This window comes from Clinocottus analis, unplaced genomic scaffold, assembly GCF_023055335.1.
Source record: "Clinocottus analis isolate CAN_PGR_092001 unplaced genomic scaffold, fCliAna1.0.p SCAF_3, whole genome shotgun sequence".
In the NCBI taxonomy this organism is placed as follows: domain Eukaryota; kingdom Metazoa; phylum Chordata; class Actinopteri; order Perciformes; family Cottidae; genus Clinocottus; species Clinocottus analis.
In genome coordinates, this window is record NW_027176042.1 from 3,536,342 (window position 1) to 3,560,945 (window position 24,604).

The 24,604-nt window shown below is 41.6% G+C and overlaps 2 protein-coding genes across 3 annotated transcripts; one reads left to right on the plus strand and one right to left on the minus strand.

Annotated features, from left to right (window-relative positions):
• Positions 1-363: 363 nt before the first annotated feature.
• On the minus strand, positions 364-9,813 carry zc3h11a (zinc finger CCCH-type containing 11A). 2 transcript variants are annotated; one of them, XM_068594139.1, is made up of 18 exons: positions 9,731-9,813; positions 9,316-9,398; positions 8,021-8,092; positions 7,358-7,481; positions 7,144-7,263; positions 6,564-6,687; positions 6,273-6,455; positions 6,117-6,179; positions 5,810-5,983; positions 5,226-5,303; positions 5,030-5,128; positions 4,684-4,743; positions 4,107-4,601; positions 3,925-3,995; positions 3,014-3,569; positions 2,728-2,900; positions 2,074-2,276; positions 364-1,660 (listed from the first exon to the last, which is right to left on the minus strand). In XM_068594139.1, exons 4-18 carry the CDS (start codon positions 7,409-7,411, stop codon positions 1,441-1,443), a joined length of 2,673 nt encoding a protein of 890 aa, XP_068450240.1. In that variant the 5' UTR covers positions 7,412-7,481; positions 8,021-8,092; positions 9,316-9,398; positions 9,731-9,813; the 3' UTR covers positions 364-1,440. The 2 variants fall into 2 exon arrangements, with proteins under 2 accessions (XP_068450240.1, XP_068450241.1); XM_068594140.1 differs by lacking the exon at positions 9,316-9,398 and having other exon boundaries at positions 9,731-9,812.
• A 981-nt stretch (positions 9,814-10,794) lies between these two features.
• sypl2a (synaptophysin-like 2a) lies at positions 10,795-24,144 on the plus strand. The gene is made up of 6 exons (XM_068595023.1): positions 10,795-11,008; positions 11,240-11,314; positions 17,987-18,105; positions 19,487-19,685; positions 21,040-21,219; positions 22,124-24,144. Exons 1-6 carry the CDS (start codon positions 10,994-10,996, stop codon positions 22,247-22,249), a joined length of 714 nt encoding a protein of 237 aa, XP_068451124.1. The 5' UTR covers positions 10,795-10,993; the 3' UTR covers positions 22,250-24,144.
• The last annotated feature ends 460 nt before the right edge of the window (positions 24,145-24,604 follow it).

The following is a 24,604-nucleotide window of genomic DNA, read 5'->3' on the forward strand; positions in this document are numbered from 1 at the left end:
TCACAACACACATATTTAACAACATAGGGCCATTCTGTCACTGTGCTATAACTGAGTCAGTCAGATGCTGTATTCCACCTCATGGTCGTCTTGTTATTTATTTAAGAGCTTCTATTGGTCTCTAAACAATTGTTCAGCCTGAATTTGTTTTGTGAGTTATTATTCTTCTCCCTCTGGAATAATCAGGCTGTTCAAGAATGCAGTTATTGCCACTTTAAATGAGTCTCCATTGCTGACAACACCAACAAGTAGAGTGATATTTAGATTTACCATGGATGACTAACTATCAACAGCTGATGGCTATCCCATGACCTGGCACTAACTATTGGTTGAATGATAATAGCAATCAATTATTGATCCAGCTTGTCATTAAAAGCACTTTTTATTACACAGTAATATGTACAAGTGACTTTGAAGCATGTGGGAAAAGGTCAGGGCAGAGCCGATACATATTAAGTCGAAAAAACAAGTATATCTTTCCTCAGACCACATTTATAAACCAATGCTAACATATAAGAGAAGACAACCAAAGACAGCGGTGTGGAGTTCAGTGTTTGTCAATCACATTAGGAACATACAAATGTCATAAACGGTACCTGAGGTGTTCATTATCAAAGCCCAGACAGCACTCACACACTGATCCCAGACTAGTTGTGTCAAAGGACGCCCACTGAAAACTGGTTTAAAAAAAATAAAATAAGCACATACATTTGCATCGAACATTATAAAAACAGTGAAGAACAGCCACTGGCAGAAGGTGCTCTCCATTCGATCCGAGAGGTAAATTTAGAAGCCCCCGTACACCTGATGAATAGATCGATCCTGATAGTAACTTCAGGCTCTGACCAGAGCTTTGCTGAATCATCATTAAATTAAAATGTATATGTTTAACGGTCACAATCTGGGAACTAGCTGGGCAACATAGATAGGCGTATTCAACCACTCACAGACATAGAAAAACAAAAACACAAGTAGTTGGGGGCACTGCAGGCCCTGTAAGTGCAGCAGGATTTAGTATTTCTGTTCTCAGCTTGCTTCCTTTTGCATACACAGTATACAGATAGGACTTCTCTCTAAAAACACATTCATCAAGACTCAGCATCTTCAAGGACTCCTGCTAACGGGATGACAATCTTCCAGCACCAAAGCTTTTTTCCCCCACTTTCTCTTTAGGCTTCAGGACTTTGAAAATGATCATGAAAATATAAAACGTATGATAAAACAATAATCTCAGCCCTGCAGAAGAACAGTCGGGGTGAATAGATGATCATATGGGCAGGAAAGGAAAAAGTCTAAAGTAAAACAAATTAACCAAAAGTTTAATATATATATATATATTTTAAGTTCTATTGTGGGTGATTGTGAGTCTTCATTTCTTGTGAACAAGAAAAGATTGAGGGCGAGTAGTTTGAGCAAAGAGTACACTGCTTAATGGGACCCTCAGCTGTCAATCATCTCGGACAGTTCCTGCAGCAGGTCGTCCTCTCCGATGCCGGGGTCCACGTCTTCCTCCAGGTGGTCCTCGGTGAACTCGTTGATAAGCTCCTCAAAGTCGTCCATGGCCGAGGTGGAGGCAGCAGCGCTGGAGGTGGAGGCGGTGCGGGATGCGGCGACACTCAGTCTGCGGGACTTGGGCTGAGTGGGACTCTTCAGAGCTGGGCTGAGATGGACAGAGAGACGTGTTATTCTTTTAGTGACCGTCAATACTACGATCATGTCAGATGAAGAAAAAACATTGCAACAACTTCCATCAATTTTCAATGGAATTCTCTTATTTTTCAATAACGCTGAAAAACTGGCTCAAAATTTATTTATTTTTGCAATATTTCTGTAAAATACGTTTGTATATAAAAATCAATGAACAGATGTGTAATGAAGTGGGAACTTTTTTTTCTCATGACGGCCATAACCACTAATGTATCTGAGAACTTTTGTGTTCTCTGTAAACATTTACACAAGGAGGACTGTTTAGAGTCGTTACTCTTGATTAGGATCTCACACTCCTCACTTGAGGGCAGATATATTCATGTTCAAACATGAAATTCCAGTTGTAAGCTCTCTGTGGACCGTTACCTTTGGGGGACTGTACAGGCTTCACTGGCAGCAGCGACATTAGAGGTCTGCTTGGGGTCTTGGCTCAGACTCTGTTTGAAGACGGGGACAGTCTGGAGGTCCTCTCTCTGTGGGCTGGAGCCAGAGCCAGAGTCCAACAGGGTGTTGGGACTTCTGGGAACAGCAGAGCTCAGCTGAGCCTCTGCATCGGTTGATGGGAACTCCTAACAATGGAAGAAAGGTAACTCAAAGTCAGTAACAGCGCCAGATTGTTTAGATTTAGATTATTCTGAACGTAATTGAAGATTAGACGACAATCTAATTATATATTGGCAGAATTATAAAAAGGGACAAGATACATAAGAGGAAACTTTGAATACCAACTGTGTAAAGGGTCGCAAAAACAAAACATGCGTAAGGACAAAGCAAGTAGAAATTTGTAAATAAAAAGTAATCAATAGAAAAACAATGACAAAGCTAGGCACTTGTGATAAACACTTCCACAAACTATTACTGATAAATAGTAAAATAAGGTAAATTCCCAGAAATATAAAAGCAAATATGAAACGTTACATCAAATTCAATTAAGACACATTTAAAAAACGTCTTCCAACACATGCTCCAGACTGATAGGTATCACAGAATCACCATAACTGGCCCAGCGAGACACCCTACCTGTCTGTCTCTGCATGCCGTCTCCTGCTGTGGCTCCTCCGGCACCGTAGAGGTGCTGCTCAAAGGTTTGACTGCAGCGACAGCAGAGCGCTCTGCTCCCCTCCTCTTCTGACCTGGCTTCACCTGCACGGCAGGCTTCACGACGGACGGCTTCACGTTCAGCTTGGGCCTCACTGAAAGGGAGGCAAAGTCGAGTGATGAATGAAAGTGCTCCATGAAACAGGTCTGAATCTATGGCGGGTCAAACAGAAACATGGGTATGCATGATGGTTAAAAGGTGCAATACCTTTGGTGTCTGCAATATGTTCTGGGGATTTCTTTTGATTATTGTTCGGTGTCTTATCAGAAGTGAGGGCCTCTGCAGCATGGCCCTGGGGAGCTGCTATGTCCTGCTTGGCTGGTGATAGTGCACTAGAAGTCCTGGTGATTTTGTCTGGGACCTCCCTGGAGCGGCTGGGGCTCTGCGAGTCGGACTCAGCCTCCGTTGGGGGAGAGCTCTGCTTCACGGGGACTGAGGAGGCAGCTTTGATGGCAGCACCTCTGGCGCGGAGAGGGGAAGCAGCCTTAGATTTGAGTAGAATCGGTTTACCAAGCTTTTGGGTGGAAAGGGTAGAGTCAGGGGCCACAGTGGTGGAGGAAGGGGATGAAGAGCCTGGGCTCGTCAGACTGACTTTGACAGGAACCTTCCTCTTTAGGGTTCCTTCTTCGGTGTGTTTTTGAGCAGGCTCTGCTTCTGCAGAGTCTTTAACTTGCTCCTCCATTTCCTGCTTGCGGAGGCGTTTCTCCCGCATGATCTCCTCAAAGGTCTTGACCTTGACGTTGTTACTGGTGGCAGGACCGGTCTAGAAATGATACAGGAATATTACCATCAGGTCGAGTCAATAGAATAACAAGCAAACCACCACAGACTGTGGCTCAGTGGTAGAGCCACAGCATCTTTGAATCAGAGGATCGCCGGTTTAATTCCTGGCTTCGTTAGTCCACGTCAATGGGTTCTTGGGCAAGACACGTAACCCCAAATTGCTACTGAGCTGTGCATACGGTGTGTGAGTTAATAGTCCTGATGGGCAGGTGGAACCTTGCATGGTAGCCCCTGCCATCAGTGTGTGAATGGTGACATGTCGTGTGAAAGAGCTTTAGAGTAGTCGAAAGACGCGCAACGCGCTTTACAAGTGCAACGACTGTAGTGTCAGTTACCTCAAGAGCAGCAGGAGGAGTTTTCACAGGCTTCTCTGTCACTTCAGCACTCTTCTCTGTTGTGACGTTGCCTGTTGAATTCAACATGAATCGCATGTTAGAAATTGAAAAACACAGCATGTAAATACAAATTCAGACTGTTATCCAATGTGAAAGGCGTAAAAGAGTAAGTGCTATCTTACTTGGAGAATTCAGTTTCTTGATGCGCATCAGACGAGGCTTCTTAGCGTTGTTCTCCTCAGTATCAGAGCTCTTCTTGTTTTCATTCCCCAGGCTTGGCAGAGCCTGGATCTTTGCGGCCTTCTCCCTGCGGATCTCCTCCAGAGTCTTTATTCTAAGTTGCCCTATGTTTGCAGCTTTGGGATCAGGAGCCGCTGGACTAGACTCTCCCTGCCTCTTCTTAGGTTCGGGATCTTGTTCCTCCTGCCTTTTCTTCTTAGCACGAAGGACCTCCGACTTGACTTGGCCAACGGAGCCGTCTCTGATGGTGATGGCTCGCTTGACAGCCTTGGTGGTTTTGGTTCTGTTGATTTCGGGAGCCACGGATGAAGGATTTTCTTTCTGGCTCTGTGATTGAGACTTTGCAGCCTTCTCTTGTCTGATCTCCTCCAGTGTTTTGATGCGAATTTGTTCAGGAGCTTTCTTTGGCTCCCTGTCGGACTGAACTGTCGGGGAAGCTGGAGGACAACAATAAACAATGTTTTAGTCAACATGAATGAGTAAAGAAATAATAATGGACAACGTCAGCCTCATACATACCTGATTGAATGGAAGGAACAGACGAAGCTATTCCAAGTCTGTCCTTCATAGGCTTCAAAGCTGTAAGAAAGAAAAAGGTTTTAAAAGACAGATTTTTCATTATAGACTTTTTTCATTATGAGTGCCAGCATGGAAAACAACCTGTTATTACAAGTCACCATTATCAAGATTTGTGTAAAACGCTACAGGTGGTGTTTAGTGAATACCAATATCAGAGAGAGAGAGAGAAAGAAAGAGAGAATTGAAATAATAATTGAAATAATTGAATTGAAAATTGAATTGAGAGAAAGGGAGAGAAAAGGAACTTCTTGGTAGAAAGTGCAGTTTGACACGTCCTGACACTCACCTTTGTGAGGGGGCAGGAATGGCTCTCCCTCATCCACAACGCTGCCCAGACGCCCAGCCAGACCCCTTCTTAGTGGGACTCCATCTCCATATTTCCCATCTAAAACGAGGACAAGTCATGAGCTTTTAATCTGTGCAATTATTGCGAGCACTGGCATTAAATTGATCAATACGGTGGAAAAAGAGTGAAAAAGTACCAGTGTTGGGCATCTTTCTTCCAAGTCTTTCAGCTATACTTCCTCTTAGTCTTCCAGTTTCTTCAAAGATGAGTGGGCCTACATTAAAAGGTTGAGAACAGAGTCAGTACCATTCTATTTCTCTTTAGGACCAAAAGTAACGGTCCTATCAGTTCATTGGAATCATTTACTGCAGTTCAACATTAACATCATTCTTTAGGCATCATAAGGGGAATATCCAGACTAGAAATCTGAGCATATTTCATCTCATCATTAGATGAGAGACATAGCCAAATAAGATGCTGCTTTAAAGCACCCATGAGCAGTATGGTGCAGTGCATGAGGCCTGAAACTGAGCTTGCATAAAGGTTCATCTTTCATAAGGCACTGACATTTCTTTCAAACTGACCATGCATAAAACATGTGTGCTAGCAGTATCAATGTGGGCAAATTCATCAATTAAATACATTTCTCAAAATAATTGTATACTAAATGAATGTATCTATTGTGAAATTCGTAAACATGGGAGAATAAACGACTCAGAGTTTGGTATCCAACTCCTCGCAATTCGGACAATCTTACATATTCCCGTTTAGTTTACTTACAATCTCCCTCCGCCTTGTAGAAAGCTGGTCGAAACAATGACTGGATGTTTTCTTTCTCCCCGTTGGCCGAGGTATCAGGACTCTGGATGGGGTAACCAGCTCTCTTCATGCTGGCCTTCAGGGCCTTCCTCAGCCGAATCTCCTCCAGGGTGCTCACTCCAAAGCTGAGCGAGTCTGTCGAGACACAACATAACCCATTAAAACACAATCCTTTCATAAGGGTCATAGAGGATTTACGAGCTATAAAGCGCCGGTCACAAATTATGAACAATCATGTTTCCAAAATTTAGTCTTTGAGCAGTCTCACCTGACTTAATTTTCCTAGGAGACGGGCCAACCTTTCCATCCTCTCCCTCCTCTGAAAACTGGTCTGGAAACATAAAGACATAACAGTGTTAAGAATCACAGAGAATAATGGTCTCAACTAGACAAAGAAGTCATTTTGGTTTAAAATCCAACTCACCATCTTCATCCTCGTCATCATCTGCCGGATTAATCACCACTGGTGGGTGGGTGGGACTTGGTACGGGCTCCTGTGTTTCTGCCTTGATGACGCCTCTGAGCTGTGGATTGGCTGCAGTGGCGAGTGGCGCAGCAGGCGGGGGAGCTAGTTCCTCGTGTGGCTGTTCCTCAGTTTTGCTTTGACCTGAGAGAATTACATCGATTATCATACTGCTTTATTACAGCTGTCTTTTAATGATCTTAACACTCTACATTTGGATTATTGGTGTGTTGATTAAGGAACGACCCTCACTTTTATCAGGTGGGACGAAGACGCCATCGACGCAGCGGGGCCTTTCGTGGAAAAAAGCACAGTGAGGCTTCTGGCAGCCGGCCGGCTGGCTCTCCCAGTAGCAACAAATCTCCTTTCGATTTTTCTGTGTTGATGAAAGAGATCAACATGTTAAAGCACGTATGGAGGAGATACGACAATCACGTCTCGTTTAGATCTATGTCCATTAAGTTACCCGTATAAATGCAGGAGCATAACTGAATTCATTGGTGTGTTACTTTAAATAACAAATTAAGCTTACCAACAATGTAAACATATGCATTTATATTTTACTTAACAGCTGTTTATGTAAGTTACTAATGGGAAAAAATATTTAATGGACTGTGTATTGTTTGCTACTTGATTACTTTCACAGTAAATGCATTGTTCCTCCCAACAGATCCAGGACCGGGAGTTTTACTCCCGGTCCTAGTCCCTAGAGGAGACTTTTTCTATCCTTCGTTAATGGCCAGTCAAGACACGGACAGCCTCGAGTGGGCAAAGCTTAAAGGAGATTTCTGAGCTTTCTTCAGTTACGACATTATATTCAAACAATGCATACCGTGATCTCCATGTGGCGAAACTTGCAGACAGTGCGGAAGCAGCGTCCCTCCTGCCAGAGGTTGCAGACAATCTCACTTCCCATAGCAGCCTCACAGTGTCTGAATGGGCAGCTGTCACCCTGCACCGAAAAATAAAACACAGTAAGACCCAGCTTTTTCTTCTGCGCACCAGTCACCGGTTACACATGAGCTTTGTGCTCAAACAATACTTACATTAGTGCAGGTGGAATAGTAAAAGAAGTAGCAGTCGTCTCCATGGTTGGTCATAGTAATGCTGGTCTGTGTCTTGAGTGGTGGAGGTGATGAGGCAACGACCTTTAACCCAGCAGCTGGTTCTCTTTAGGGCGAACAGGACAGAGCACAGCAACACATTACCAACAGAAGCTTTTTTTTCCATTACATCAATCCACTACGAGTTTTCGAACATGTCTGCACAAGCACAACTAATACCAAGAAGCTTTTTTCCAACACGGTAGAATGACTCGCTTGTGAGAGTCTTGCTGATATGAAGTAAAATATCATCACTACAGAAACATTTTAGGCTTCACACGTTTTACATGTCTTGTAGTTCTCTCATAGAAATGTTGTCCATTTCTGTGCGAGATTTGTTGGATTTTAAAACAAAGGAGGGGATGAGGAACTGTATGTTTTCGGGACATTTTACACCCCAAAAGGCACCAGGTCGGGAGTAGCACTCTCCAACTCATTTTGTGAGTGGTTAATCAATCAATTATATTTTTTCCTGGGACATATTGTAAGTAATTCCAATTAAAATACCAGTAAGCCTTTTCATGTGCATTTTTGAGTCTTCAATAAAATGTCTTCTCTACAAATAAGCCAATGTGGATTTTGTTCTTACTATTGTGCCATATTTACCTGAGGTGGCTGATAAGTTGTCTCCCTCTTGAGTGCACTGCTAGTAGAATGTCTCCGTGGTGGTATGAAGTCCTGAAGGAACACTTGATCCGTGAGATAAGAGGAAAAGGGGAGTGGGTCGCCCAGAGACACTTGTCTTCCTACGACATCCCTTTTCTCAGACTCTCTGAGACATCTTTATCTCCGCCAGACTGCTAAGCATTACTGATGGTGAATGCAAGAGTCCTTTGGAGATCTTTTTTTATTATTTTTTATTAATTGATGATACTAAAGAAAGAAATAGGGGCAGGGGGGCATTAACACCCAGAAAAGCCCCCAAAAATAGATCCAAAAAGGCTACAGTTGATGTGGCAAAAAAAGGGTATGGGTGGTAGGTGGAAAAACAATCCTCAGCTTCTTCTTGGACGGGATGAAATTTTGCACACCAAGGAATATTTGGATGAAGGCAGTAGAAAAAAATATGGGCTGGATATTCAAGCTTCTAGAGCCAATGCTGAAAAGAGAAAAAGAATCTTCGGCCACTGTATTCTCATGAGGGGCAAGCTATCCATAGCCAGGGATCCCCACAAAGGGCCAAGTGGATGGTTTTAAACCTACAAAATCAATCAAAAACACTCCCCAGGGAACTGCAAAGGTGTTATTAAGAGACAGACAGTTGTGCACAAATACAAAGGAGACAGTTGGACATTTCCACACAGAGGTACAGAATAGTGAGACAGATATGCTCTCAATCATGACTTCTGAGTGATCTAGAAGTTAGTGTTTACAGGGGTCCAGGTCAGTGGACAGGCGCATTGTCTTTACACTATCTACCCATGGTTATGCATTTCAAGTATCTAATCCAGAATAAGTAACAACTAACGTTAACTTTGCAAATTTGGGAAGTCCAGACATGGGTTGTTTATCTTTCCTAAACATGGAGGCCTTAGTTGGACACTGATGATCAGCCTGAAATACAACTCGGGCTTCCATCTTAAGGAACAGGAAAACTGCACTCTACAGACACTTAAAATATCCCTTACACTGAAATAACGGGGAAGAAATAAGGATTCACAAAAGGTACTAAAGTTACTCGCTTAACAAGTAACTGTACAACATGTTCTCCTTAAGCCACAACTAAAAACTCGATTATCTAACGTTACAGGCTACGGGCAAAAACGGCGACAGCTAAGCTAACGTTAACTACAACCGCCAAATAGCAGCGTTACGTGACAGGTCACCTTAACTGCTGGTTCGTCGTATGTGTAGTCAGAGCTTAAAACCCAACACAGTCAATAAAACAATCATATACTTACTGTAGAATAATAAAAAGTAGCCCAAAGTTAGCTGGAACGAACTACGAGCGATTCCCCGCAGTGTTGGAAAGACACTACCGCTACTGAATGGAGATCGGCAAATATTAGATAACGTGAATACACCGAATAATGTTTTACACAAACAATATCACGATTGTGGATTTTATTTATCAACCTAGCTTACACGTGATGTATTGTGCCGATTTAGTTTTGGGTTCGTTTAGCTATGCTAACATTACATAGCAGAGGCCTACCTAAACCACCGATTTCTCGGAACCTTCCAGTGAGCATTAAGTTAACGCTAGCTTTGAGGGTTATTTGTTTTTGCATTAGCCGGATTATCCACTTTAATATTGAAACACTACAATGTAACGACTAAGTATATTGTGTTAACATAATATGCGGTGTTAATTACCAGTTTCCGGTTTTTTAAACATTTAAAAGTTGTATAATGTAAGAAAGATCCTGTCCCGGTTCGTTGACTGCCGCAGACGCACGACCACAGCAAAATGGCGGAAGCAGGAGGACAGGACTGGGTGGGCCACCCACAATGCTGCGTTCGAGTCAATTGGAAATATTGTAAATTAGACAACTTTCCTTTCCTCCCATGCTGTGGGACGCTTTTCACACAAGTCAGAGGGAAATACTGTGCTTTTTACAAAACTACGATATGATACGAAGCACATTATTGTAGAGACAATATAATAAATAATATATACCATTATCACCTTTACCTTGATGGTATAGGTAGATTTTGCTGGTAAGACTGTATTGGTCCGCACAACAGCTATGTGTAATGCAAGAGTTTAAGAAAACTGTTTCTATCATCACTGTGGCTGCATTGAGTGATAGTTCACTTAAATTAACAAATTATGAACTAATACGAGAACGTCTCAAGTCCACTCACAATGCAATACATATTATTCCCACAAGGGTGCAGTGTATATCCTTATTCATGTGGCTGATGTGCTTTTGAATGTTGCCTTCATCCTGCGAAAAGAAGGCAATATAACTATTCAACCTTACATCTTTGAATATGAATCAGACCTAGTAAGTAATGATATTTGCTTAGTAAATTGCATTATTATTGTGATAAAGTAAAACAAATAATAATAAATACACATTATTACAAAGGCAGAACAGTCCTGACATGTTATGTTATTTTCGCAACTATATTTATAGAAATATTTATAATTGTAATATATTCAATAGACTCCTCACACCGTCAATGGTACTGCTGGTATATTCATTTCATAAAGCATTTTCTTCTTCCATGTGCTTCATTTGAAGGAAGAGCCCACAGACTACATCTGACTGTACAATTGTTTATTCCAGTGTTGATACTTTCATAAATTTATATTCTGTAGTTGAAATGCGGCAACTATATATTACATTAATAAATGTGTCAAAGTCTGTCGTTGAATACGATGATTTTGTTCATTATTTTGAAAAGTCAAAACCGGAAGTGGATTAGTAAAACAGAGGTTCAGTTGTACAGAGTTTGACACTAGTCTTATCAGTTGCCTGGCTGCCTGTTACTCTGTCGCCTGTTGATAGTCAGTAGCTGTTGTGTCGCTTGCCGCCTTTCTAAGTAACTTCAAATTAGCTTTACAACGAAACATACAACTTCCGGAAGGAAACCCAAACTGTTTTCTCACGTTAGCTGTTGCACGTCTCAATGGACACTGTTCAGGTGGGTGAGCTAGCTGAATAACCAGGTTGACGTGAGTTAGCGTTAGCATGTCGCTAGCAAGGGTTGGCTAACAAGGGCAGGGCCAGTTAGCCGAAGGTGACGAACAGGTAACGAGAGTTAGCTGTGTGGGTCCCAATGTAAACGCGCAATAGTGTACACCTGGCTAGCGATATTTGAACACGTCATGTGTCATTTAACATATTTTTTACACAACTTGTTTGTCATCCTCAGAAATTGAAGGCTGGCTTTTCTCTGGACCTGGGACCATTGAAAGAACCTCTAGGATTTATTCGTGTCTTAGAATGGGTAAGCAAAGTAAAGTCTGAATGTTTTTAAATGTCTCCAAACCACGTTAAGGTCGCACATTCTCCCTATCTGTGTTTAGCCCTCATATCCGACGTTATTAATAGTCTACTAACATAGCATTAGTCAATTCCACTTACTCCCTGAAACGTTCCCAGACTTAAAGGGTCTTCTGTGTTGTTTGCAAGATGCTCTGGTACAAGGATTGAAGTGTAAAAGACTAAGAAACCTGTTGAATCATTTCACCAGCTCCCTCTGTTTCTGCTTTGTTCATTTTTTAACTTTGGAGTCTTGGACTTTGAACTGGTTTACAGAGTCAAATGGTGCCACAGCTTGTAGATTTACAATGCATGTAGCTACTTTTTACCCAAAGGAGAGTGTCCACGTTCTGGGTTTAAGCTCCCTCCGCAGTACTCTTTACTTTGAAAAACAATGGACTGGAACAAACTGGGAAGCTGAAATAATTCCCAAGAAATTCCCAGATATTGTGACATGTGTATTGAAATTGTCCTGCTAAGATAATGGTTGTTACAGAATTAGCATAAAATCCCACTTCAGTGTTCTTGATGCCATGTGTTGTTACATAAAAATCTATTCACAACAAAGCATGAATATGTAAGTTGAGCAAAAGTGAAAACAGAGGTCTGAATGAGGGCTCCTGTGAACCAGCTCTACCGGCTGTTGTGAGCAACACCAGCTGCTAAAAAATAATAGCTTGGGTGTATGTGCTGCTGCTCAGTTAAGCAAGCTCTTAATATCACCAGTGTGTGAGATTCGTAAGGAGTCATTTGAATGCACCTCCTACTAAATAAAGAAAGCAGCTCAGGAATGGCCCTCTCTAATGCGACTGTGAATACTTGTGCTCTGTATTTCTGTTTGACGCAGGCTACTGTGCTCAATGCCCCGTTACAGTAGGCCGGGCTGTGTGTATTTAAGGCGTGTGTTTGTGCAGCAGCCATGTCCTGTTGGAAATTTACATATATAGCAGGTGTTATCTTCTGCTGGACTGTCGAGTCTTACTTCAGTGAGCCAAGTTAATAAGCCTTGCTTCTATTCCACTAGCATCGTTTATTGCCCAATGCTCACGATGCCGCCCAGTTAATACATCAGGTAGTCATGTGATTGGTAACATTGTGAATGCTTCAACAGTTTAGCAGAATTTCTTTTTAAGTACTTGAATATACAACTTTAAAGTGAGGGCACATTGTTCGTTTGCAAAAAGGCAGATAATAATTTCAAAGTAAAGCCTGTTGCAACAAGTATAGGAGGACCAGAAAGTCGGTCTGTGTGGTTAAAGCTTGAATTCTAAAAGAACACGCAAACAGCAACAGCAACAGCAGTCATAGTTATATGCTCAAGTTCATATACTGTCACGAATAAACTGTACTGAACTCACTTGAAAAAAATACTAGAGTCAATACATAATGCAGATTCAATGACCTCAGTAGCAAAGCCTGTGCTACTGCATCCTAATCGGAACAACTTCTTTTTCTTTTTTTTTGTTAGACTTCATCCTCTACCTTCCAACATATAGTTTTTTTCTGTATTTTCTTCTGTAGTAAAATGGGACTACAAACTGTGTTCCGTAATGCAAACCTGTTCATTTATTGCACAATAACAATAAATGAGCCGTGTAACTGTGTAAAGCAATGTACTGCCGTGGACAAGGGCAGCAGCAAATCTTATGTTTGGGGGTCCTCACTATGGGAGGCAAGGGTTTGGCCATTGTGTTCTGGTCACTATTGCCTTGTATTTATTATCTGAATCAGAAACTGTTAATTGTACGTTACACATACACAAAATTTGGCGAGGTGATTTGGTATGTAACCGTTAAACACAGTGCAATAGAACATATTAAATTGTATGAATGAAAGTTTATAACCCTAACTCGCACACATGTTCATGCATGTGCAAAAGCATCACTTTAAATCTTGTGTTTCCCAGACATGTGCTCATTATTTTCTTGTAGATTAGTCATTCAGCATGAAAAGAAGCATAAAGCACAACTTTTTGTCTGAAGAAATCTCCGGCCTGAGATAATGTCTAACTGCTCATATCAGAATCTTGTGACTAGCTGCTGCTTTCTCGTATCTGTCCTGCCACTCCCTGACCAGGAGAGGTAGTTACGGAATGCTTCGGTGGGAGGCTGGGTGGAATACTGGACTCTGCACAGGGAACTCCCCACCCTGTCTGGTGGGTTTATTTGGGGTGCTGTCAGATTGGCATGGGTGGGTCAAACCAGGCTGAGATGAAAGCTGAGAAATGTTGTGGAGGTCCAGAGATACCTGAAAGATGAAACCCATTCTCAAAAGTCCTGAGTGGGCATGAAGCTTCTAAATATTGCACTCCCTCGCTGTGTGTTCCTGTTGTTTATCTGGCTGTCTTTGCTCCACCACTGCAGGCTGTCCACCTCGGTGCCTGGCCCGTTGCTTCGGCCCATTGTATACTAATATTATGTCGCTGGAAAGGATCCTGATGATTTTGGAATGTGCTTTAGTAGATGTGGGCGTAAGTGAACAAAGGACATTATTCTTGAGAGGAACTACTGGAGCAACAATCACATGCCCTAATCAGATGGTTTTTATTGGTGGAAGTTTGTAGAGGGGAGTGCCCTTTGTCACAGTGATCTTAGGTACTGTAGTACTTGTGCGTGCGAGGGTATGTATATATATATATATATATATATATATATATATATATATATATATATATATATATATATATATATATATATATATATATATATAAATAAATAATTTATTTTAGCACCTTACTTCTCGCCTTTTATAAATAGAAAGATTGGCATCAGTCAGGATCTTAACAACATAGTCAACGTATACTCGACATATTCCCTTTCACGAGGCACTTCCTGCTTTAGAAAAGAGCTTGGTCGCTTCCCAAGGTAGGACTGCAAGCTTCATTCATAACGTTTACATTCAAATTCTACAGTAATTAATGTCATTGGTATTATACTATTTGTAGGATTAGATTATCTGAGTGATACGCAGGTCACATCTGGTAAACTTACTAGAAAATGTCAGGGTTAGAGTGGGTTTCTGTGCCTTTTTAATTTCGGATCGAAGTCCATAAGTTTGCCAAAAAGATCTCTGCTTTGTCTCGTATTGCATCACATCGCTGCTTTTAATATCACTGAACATATTAGACATACTGCTTTTGAACTGATTGTGGGAAAAAACATACAACAGCCTGTCCATTCTTGGTTGAAAGCTCTGGTTAAAATGTCCACATTTCTCATGTCGCTCCCGTGTGTGAATATGGCACTCAGGTCAAGGGCGACGCATATTGGAATACACACATGTGATGGGCAGAGGAGCATCACGTGAGATTATTTACAACATGTTTCTTGGACCGCTGAACGAGAGCCGTAAACGCTAGAATAGCTGCACCGATTTGAATAGAAGTGATCCATAATAATGTAATAATTCTCAATTATCTATCCGTCCAGCGTCCGGAGACAACGACGTCTGGACTTAGACCGCAGTCCACCTTTTAGTGACCCCTGCTCTAGGTGGTTGTAGTTCTGGCTCAAGGAAGTAAGCAGAAGTAATATAAAGAGATATGTTCTGCATGGCGAGGAGGTCACGGATGGTTAGGTCAACAAAACAAGTTCCAGTGTGGATTCCTCACGAGAGTCTGTTCCAGTTGAGTCCAACTTGCTGCTTACTTTACTGGGTGTGAGAAATTTGACTGCTTTGCTAATGAATTATACCTCTGACTACAGTTTGTGTCGCACAGCAGTTGATTGTCTGTCTGGCAAAACCCCGGTGTGGTGTCCCAGTGATTCTGCACAGTCAGTCCATGTCAGGTTCAAAGGAAACGGTCTGGGTTCCTCTCTGCTCTCCATTCTTCCTGCTGGGGTCTGCTCTCTGTCAGCATAGTGCAAGATATCAGCTTGTTTTTCTGGCTTTTACGAGAAGCTTTCTGCTGACATTCATTCTCCTGCAGTAACAACTCCTCAGCGTCAGCGTTGTCTTCTCAGTGCTGCATGAGAAATATCTGCACCACATCCTGGCTGACTGACTTGACCAGCCCAAACCTGTAAGGTCAACAACAATGCATGTTGTCCAAATAACCACCAAACAACCAGTCACATTTAATAATAACAAAACGATCCAACAAAATTAAAACACTACACACACACACACACAAACACACACACACACACACACACACACACACACACACACACACACACACACCTCCAGCATTTGCTGCACCATGAAGGGGAGAGGCTCGGCCCCAGTCCTGGCTGACCAGCAGCAATAGTGCTGTGTATGATTAAATATGAATGCAGATGTGAAAAAAGTTACACAGCCAGCATGTCACTCACCAGATGTTCGTAATCCTCTGTGCGAAAGGTGTCATCAGTACACAAGCAAGTCATAATCCACTAGCAAGGTAGCTTTTTGGTTCAAGGTTGAAGCTAGAAGTTTCAAGTAGGTCTTTGTCCCCCACTGACCAATCACAGTGCATGTTAATGGTCATGCTGGGCCACTGACTAACATACACATCCACGTCATCTCCCCTTCACGTCAAATAATCCGCCCAGATTGTCAAACTAAAAATCTGATTTGTCGAAGACAATGACAATCAACCACAACATCCACTCTCAGCGTACTTTAATCTGCAAAGGCCTTCGTGAACTGCTAGGCTTCCATTGAGACACCGGAGAGAAAAAAAATCTGATGAGATGAAAGACTGTTGCCCTGAAAAGCAGTGCTGCTGGCTGAAGGCTTAAGGCTGAAGGCAGAGCAACAGTGAAGAAAAGGAACTGTGCACTGAGAAAATAAGCTGATGAGGAAAAATAATTATGTAGTGTGTTTGTGAAAAGCAATTAAATTATAAAATAGCTATAACTTTGTGATTCTGTTTAGGCCTGCAGTAAAGGCTTAGCAGGCCCTGACGGCCCACCACTGCATTTTAGTAGTATACATTAATCTGTCAACAGTCTAACTCAGGGTACCAGCTCCCTGTCCCCTAAAGAGATTAGAGACCTGCCATGGTTTGAATGTGCTCAGTTATCTCTGGTCATTTTAGGCCGACCAGAAAAAACTCCTCTGCAATAGTTGCCCCTGCTTCATGAATGAGTTCATCTTCATATTCTATGTACATGAATTGTCTAATTCTCCTTTCAAGTACTGTTCCACTTTGCAGTTCACTTGAACAGTTAAAACAGGGGAAAACCAACCATTAAACAACGTTTAGGTTACTGAGCAGTTTCTTTTGGAACGCTAGAATAAGGCTGGTGTTATTTCATATTTTTCTCATTGTGAACAAATCTCATCAAAAAACAAAACAAATCACCAGTGTGTTAGAAAGTCTCTAAACACTTCTTGACTTCCCTAACCTGACTGTGGTTGATCGTTTTCTTCTGAATACATACATGTTTAACAACTGCTCCAAAATATGTCATATTCTAACGGACACAGATCTCTGTGGCTCTTTCAGGGCCTTCTTTGGTCCCTTTGTTGCCTCTCTGGTAATGCTCTCCTTGTCTGGTCCGTGAGCTTTAGTCCACTCTTGCCAAGTTTGTTGTGGTTTGTTATGATGGATTTAATGGTGCTCCATTAGATCATGTGACACTTGAATTGCACACAGTTGGACTTTATTTAATCTAATGATGTGACTTCTGAAAGTTATTGGTAGCACCAGATATTTTTAAAGGGCACTATTAATTTTAATATTTTTCACATTTTTGAAAACAAGTTTTTTTTTTCTTCTTTTCTTTCAGTTCCAAATTTTCATTTATTTACATCAAATCCAAACTCATTTTCTTTGGCAGGTTGTAATGCAGCGAATAAAGCAAAAACACCAAGCGATTGAATACTTTATGTGTAAGAAGTGGCATAGCTACAATATGTATTTATGTACGTTGAGATCATCCTGAAGTATAGGTGAGTGTGTGAGCTTAATTCAGAATGTCCCTGCTTTTGTCCATGATATTGCATAACATGTCCCTTAAACCATTGAGTTGTAATGATGGTGTACCATAGAGACAGCTGGACAGTGTAGTTTCTGAAATATCTAGTTATTGAATCAGAAGGAAATAATTTTGTTTCAGCACATTCATTCTTTTCATTGAATGAAGAAAAATTATCACCTGCCTGATCCTTTAAAGAATACGAGTATAGTATTAACTCCTCTGCAAAAATGGAGTCCAACCATAAGCTAGACTGGTTGAAGCTCAATGTGTGGTCTATCAGAGTCATGCTAAAGGGATTGCTGCTTTTGCTTTCAGCTCTTTGAGCAACAGGGAGGGAGTTTCCTGTGTGGAACAAGGACGTGACAACTGCAGGGAGGAGTTGTTTCATAATGCATGCCGTACCTTTGGGAAGGGAGAAGGAGCCATCATATCAACTTTATATTGACTTGAACATAGGGACTGACTTCTGAACCGAAAAGGTTTAAAATGTTCTTAACTTGATCTTTACAAATATATAGACTTCTGTCAGGTCAAAGATGGTGCGGTCACCGAACCTTTTATTAAGATTATATAAATTTCTATGAATTAGTTTTCCCATTTTAAATTGGGATTAAAGCAGCAGAATCAGGTTTGATTTTGATTAAAAACTAAAAGCCCGATGGCTTGAGACTGCTGACCATCAAACAAATGTTTACAACCTCTTACCCTCACTTATTTGTCTGCCTCTACAGGTCTTCACCATCTTTGCCTTTGCCACCACTGGAGGTTACTCTGGGTCAACCCAGTTATTAGTCAAATGTCCAGGAGTTGCCGATAAGACTACAAATCCTGTGTTTGGCTACCCGTTCAGGTACTGTAGGAAATGAGTGCTCCCATGCACATTGTTTCATAAAAACATACTTGTTCAGTTCTCAAACCAGACAACTGTAGAATACTGCCATCATCTGGTGGAAAGAAGTGTCTCTGCAGGTTAACATCCTCCCCCCTGCTTCTCCCTTTGGCGGTCTCTCTCTCTCTCTCTCTCTCTCTCTCTCTCTCTCTCTGTCTCTGTCTCTGTCTCTGTCTCTCTCTCTCTCTCTCTCTCTCTCTCTCTTTGTCTCTCTCTGTCTCTCTCTGTCTCTTAAAAAAAGGACAGGGCCATACGGTTGGCATTCATCACAATACAATATAAATGATCTTTAGTGCCATAAACTGTGTTCTGTGATATGACTGAAATTCTGAGAGGCACTCCTATTTTACAGCTTGCTCATAATAATGTGTTTGAACAACATACTTTTGTCATGATACGATCAAATCGCTACCATATCTTTTGTCACAAGACTTTGCTGGCATCTTGCATGAGCAATGATCTGAGAGCATCAGAGTGCTCAACAGAAACAAAGTGACAAGACCTGGAGGGTATTTAAGGACTGCTGCACTACTTTCTAAACCACATTTGTTCTTATTTACTGAAGGACTTCACTGAGGTCAAATTCTAAATGTAACATCTGGTGAGAGCAACTATAGAATCTGCAGCACTGAAGGACACAAGGAAGTCTTGTAGCTGATGTTACAATACTAAAACAGCCAACTATTATAACATCCAGTAAAAAGTTACTCTGAAGTAGTTTTCAGTTCAGGGCAATAATATTAGACAAAATCCTTTTCCTTTCTGTTCCCTCGGCGGCAGCCTGCTTTATATTTCTTTCTGACATTGATTGCGCTGAATAGGTCCAATGCAATTTGATCAAAGCAGCCAGTAATATGCATTATGCAGGCTGATGTTTATTCACATCACTGAATTTTTATAATCAAGTCAAAAACTTATAACGTTTCTTGGGGGACTAGCACTCCCTTGTTGTCCAAAAGTATCTTCTCTTTAACCATTAGTTTATATTGGTGATTAAATTTCTAGTTTTACTTGATGTGAAAATGTCATTTTGACAATTGACCTAACACATTTTTTAAATATAAAAATTGTAGTCTGAAGAAAGTGTCAATGTGAAATGTCTTTATGATGAAACTGATCTCGGCCCAAGAGTTTAAAGTTCTGATTAAATTGTGCACACGGTCTTAGTGACACACAAAAAACAGTCTGGCTTAACCCTTTCATGTCCTCTCTTCTTGCCTTCCTTGGATAGAAGAGTAACCCAGGTGAGGACTTGTTTTCTCTGAATTTACACAAGAGCGTAAAGAGCGGTCATCAGAGCGACGGCTAAATGCTCCTTTTCCCTCTCTCACCCTCCCTGCAGGTTGCCAGCGACCCATTATTTCATAGAGTCATGCAACGGCAGTAAATCCAATAACACCTTCCTGCAGGGCGACTTCTCCTCCTCGGCAGAGTTCTTTGTGTCCGTCGGCGTGTTTGGGTTCCTTTATTGCACCGCCACTCTGATCCTCTACCTGGGCTACCAGAGCGTCTACCGCCAGACCAGCCGTGGTCCCATCGTCGTGAGTACACATCTTGCGGTCGTCAGTGAGCCGTCTACATACCTACTAACCCTATTCACACAAACCAGCCTGAGGTGAAAGGAGGTGTTTCTTTACTTCTCGGCCATTCAGACCATAAACTGCCTTGTGTCAGAACAATGTGGTGGAGGCACGTTAATAAAGGCTTCAGTAAGACATGAAATACAATCTCAGGAATCCAGTTGGATTAACAGATCCATCCAGTTTGTTTACTTTTGTGTTTATGCAGAGCCAAAGGCTAACCTAAGGTCCTGTGCGTATTTCACACTTTTGGCACATACGTCTTTTTTTCTGAGCCCTCCACCTTTTTTGTGCGACCACTCTCAGCTCTTGAAGTTGAAAATCCCTGAACTTTTCTGAAACCGGCTGGTGACGTCACTAACATGACAAAGAACAAAAAGTCTGTTAGTTTGTTACATCGGCCGAGTGTACTGTGAATGCTGCCGGTGAACGTTGTGCTCTCATCACCTACCCGTCTCCACCGGATCGTCCTCCTTGCTCTCACATTACAGCTGTTAGATAGAGCGGTGACAAGCTCATCCATGCAAAGTATGAGGGCAAGCATCCGGTTTTTACTCATGGTGAGGAAAACAAAACCGTATTACAAATAGATAATAAAAAAGCACAGGAGCGATGCTAGTCCATTACACAGTGGTTAGAGCGGTTATGTGTTGCTTGGTCGATAAAGCACAGACACTTCTCTGCCATAGAGACACTTAATGGACACATGCCTTTACTATATCACAGTGCTGTGGGTGCTGAGATTAAGACCACACAATCCTACGGCCGCAGTTTTTTGACTCCGCCCCTTGCTGCGGCCGCCAGCTCTTGTCTGGATTCCAGGCGAGGCGCAGCTCTTTCGAATGAGCCTGTTAATTTGCACATCGGGAGCTGCATTTTGTCAATAAAGTTTTTTAAAAACCTTTGAATGTCATGCGATCTTCTAGCACTACCTTCGACCCATTGGGCACCCCTGCTCTACAGCAGTGGTACAGTAATGTACCCCCCGATCATTGCAAAGCATTTTTAGCACGTCATTTTGTAAGCCTGTAATACACAGTGGTGTGCCATCAGTGTCTGATTTAATATAGAATATGTACAATTCAGTTTATGAACTTAAACTTAGATTGTATTGAATATTTATTATATAAATATCATATATATTATTTATTATTTTTTAGTGGATGCATATTTCAAATACCTTTCTAAAAAAGTCTTGCATGCCCCCTGGAGTGCCTTCACGTACCCCGAGGGGTACATATACCCCTATTTGAGAACCACTGCTTTACAGTATGTGAATTTAATGCATGTGTGTTTGCTGTTTTCTCCCTACCAGGACCTGGTGGTGACTGCTGCCTTTGCCTTCCTGTGGCTTGTGTGCTCCTCAGCCTGGGGCAAAGGCCTGACTGATGTCAAATGGGCCACTAACCCAGACCAACTAGTCCAGACCCTGACATGCAAGGACATCTGTACTCCTGGAGAGTTCCCTTCCATGGGCCGCCTCAATGCCTCAGTGGTAAGTTACAGTAAAGTAGTGCATATGCTACAGACCTTGGCGACTGTGGCTCAGTGGTAAGCAGGGTCATCTTTCAATCAGAGGATCGGCGGTTCGATCCCCGGCACCGCTACCCCATGTCGATGTGTCCTTGAGCAAGACACTTAACCCTTAATTTCTCCCGTAGCTGCAGAGTATGTACAGAGGAGTACGCCTACGGAGTATGTATGTGTATGAATGGTTGATAATACTGCCACCATGTGGCTCCTCTCATCAGTGTGTGAATGGGTGTTAAATGTTCCTTGTTGTTGTTGTTGTTGTGTTTTATGATGCACCATCCGCCAAGACAAATTCCTCGTTTGTAATAACTTACGTGGCAATAAAACGTTTCTGATTCTGAATGGGTGAATGATGTCATGTAGTGTTAAAGCGCTTTGAGTGGTCGGAAGACTAGAAAAGCACTGTACAGGTTCATTTACCATTTACGTTCCAGACTTCCTTCTGAAGAAACCTACAATTCTCAGAGGGACCATGCTGGCCCTACAGAGGAAACGGTGTTATAAAAAATGTGTCTAACACATCTTGTCTGCTCCAAGATTCAAACTGCACATTCCAGTTGAGCGTTTGACGACAAGATCTTGAGAAAATAGATCTCTTTTCAACATAATGGACAGATTTTATTCTGGATGTAATCACTCCAACCACACAGCTGTGCAAAACAAGACAACTGAGCTTTACATTTAAAAAAAAATTAAATAACATCAATGTTCGACTTTGGTTTATTGGACATATTAGTGCATATTTAGTAATTGTCTTTAAAGTACATAAATTGGTGGCTTTCTTGCTTTAAAGACTGCCGTTGTATCACACTTTATGATCACTTGTTGTCACTTAGGATCTCATCTGTTTTCCTTTCTTTCTACAGATATTTGGCTTTTTGAACATGATCCTGTGGGCCAGTAACTGCTGGTTCATTTACAAGGAGACTCCTTTCCACAAGGACCCCAACCCACCGGCCACCATGGAGGAAGGAGGGACCCCCGGGCCCTAGCCACATCGCTGAGGATCCTCAAGCATTGCCACTGTGCCCACAGCAAAACCGCTTTGTGCCCAACACTGGTCTCTGATGTTAACCTGCAGAAACGGAAACAAATGGAAGACTATTGTCCTAAATCCTCCCCTATACCTCCTAACACGTGTCGGAGCTGTTTTACAGTTGTGGGTCTTCAGCTCAATTTAACTTGGTACCCACTGACAATAAGCAATAAGTTTTTTATTCTTTTACTCCTAAATCTATTATTTTCTATATTTGGTGTTCAGATCAGCAAGTCTGCAGTGCATTTGCTTCCACATTAGCACCCTGTCCTCCCTTTATGTCTGGCCGTTTAGGAGCCACTTAATGATGACGCTCTGTTGTAAGAACCCAGAGTCTCTACTGGCCTGTAGCCAGGGAGAAGCCAAATGATTTACAGTAGCTAAGAGCAAACAGCTCCACGTTCAATAAAAGCAAGTGTTGCTATGAGAAACAAAATCCATTTTTTTTTAGGTGGGAGCAAATGCACACCAGGGGTTTTGAGCAGGAGCCCTTTTCTGTTATGTAATCTGCAAGAGGCTCACTACAGTACAGATTCCAAGTACTGTAACTCCAAACAGTTCAGGCATTTCACTCTCAAAAGATATGTTGAAGGCTTTTTTTCCCCCCTAAGATAACTGAGCCATGCTTTACAATTGAACCGCAGCATGTGTTCTCTTTTTTTTTTTCTAAGCCCCGCCCTTTGAGGCACAAGGCCGTCTCACGGTCCACTTCACCTCCACACCATCACCCCACCAGTGATCTAATCTACCGACACTCATGTATATTTTAAGACGCCATGGGTGTTTCAGTTTCAGCAAACTGGTTTTCTGGTCCTTAAAAAGAATACACACTAAGTAAAAAAGGAAAAACACACTACAAAATACTGTACTCTAATGAGGGAGGCAGACACTTTTCTTTCACTAATGTAGTTTTGGGTGGTGCTTCAGTTTGGCTGTGACTGCCTTCACCCTCAGCCTGTATCCAGCAGCAGGCAGGCTCCTACAAGTTTACTCCAGTTGCTGTTGTACTACACAGACGTTAGGCCGAACCAGGTCCAGTTCTTGTTTGATCCAAATGTTACATCTACACTACTTCTTAACACTACATATCATTCTGGTTTGAGTGAAAGGTGACACACAGTGACATTATTTATATACAGTTCATATGTATTTTTTATCGACACTAATTGGTCCGTTGCATATTTTTAAAACCAATGTTGGGTTTCTGTTTGTATTTCCCAATGGAAATGTTTCAGTGTGCAGCTTCTCCTTGATTATTAATTTTTTTTTTTTGTGAAGTCAGGTTTTCTGTTAAATATGTTGTACCACTGAGTAGCCTCAGGCCTAATCCTGGGATGATACATAGCTAGTTAGTAACAAAAGTTTGACGTCATCTGGCTGTATTTCTTAATGACTCCTGCCCATGGTTGTGCTCTTCACTTAACAGCTGGCGCCATACATGAGAAGGCTTTGTGTGGAACTGCAGTCACTCTTTGTCAGCACATTGATTATTTGCTTTGCACTAAGAGGATCTAACGCGCTCTGTGAAATAACACTTTTGAGTTATTGGCCCAACTGTGCAGTTCCTTTTATTTCATTGCCTCTGGAGGGAATAAACAAGGCGATGTTTGAGTCACTGTCAGTAAAGTAGTTTATTTTACACATTGTATTAAAAATTGAACACATATTTCTTAAGATACTTCATCAACAAAAGATATGTCTTAGTTAAATTAGAGCACAGTAATATGTGGGTTGTTTATATAATGGCTTTTTGAAATTGGACTTTGTGTATTTGATGCCTTTTCTGTTTAAAAGGAAACAACAGTTTAACTGTATTGACAAGTGTAAAACATGAGAGCTGTATCTGCTGGATTCTGTCTCCTTTCTTTATCGTGTGTGTGTGTGTGTGTACAATATACAGTCAGGTACATAAATATTTGGACATTGACATAATTTTAATCATTTTGGCTCTGTACGCCACCACAATGGATTTGGAATGAAACAATCAAGATGTGCTGTAAGTGCAGACTTCATTTGAGTGTATTTACATCCACATCAGGTGAATGGTGTAGGAATTACAACATATGTGGCTCCTCCTTTTTAAGGGATCAAAAGTAATTGGACCATTGGCTGCTCAGCTGTTCTATGGCCGGGTGTGTTATGAACTCATTATTTAATTGACAAGGAGCAGATAAAAGGTCTAGAGTACGTTTCAAGTGTGGTATTTGTGTTTGGAATCTGTTACTGTCAACTCTTAATATAAAATCCAAAGAGTCACTATCAGTGAAGCAAGCCATCATTAGGCTAAAAAATCTAAACAAACCTATCAGAG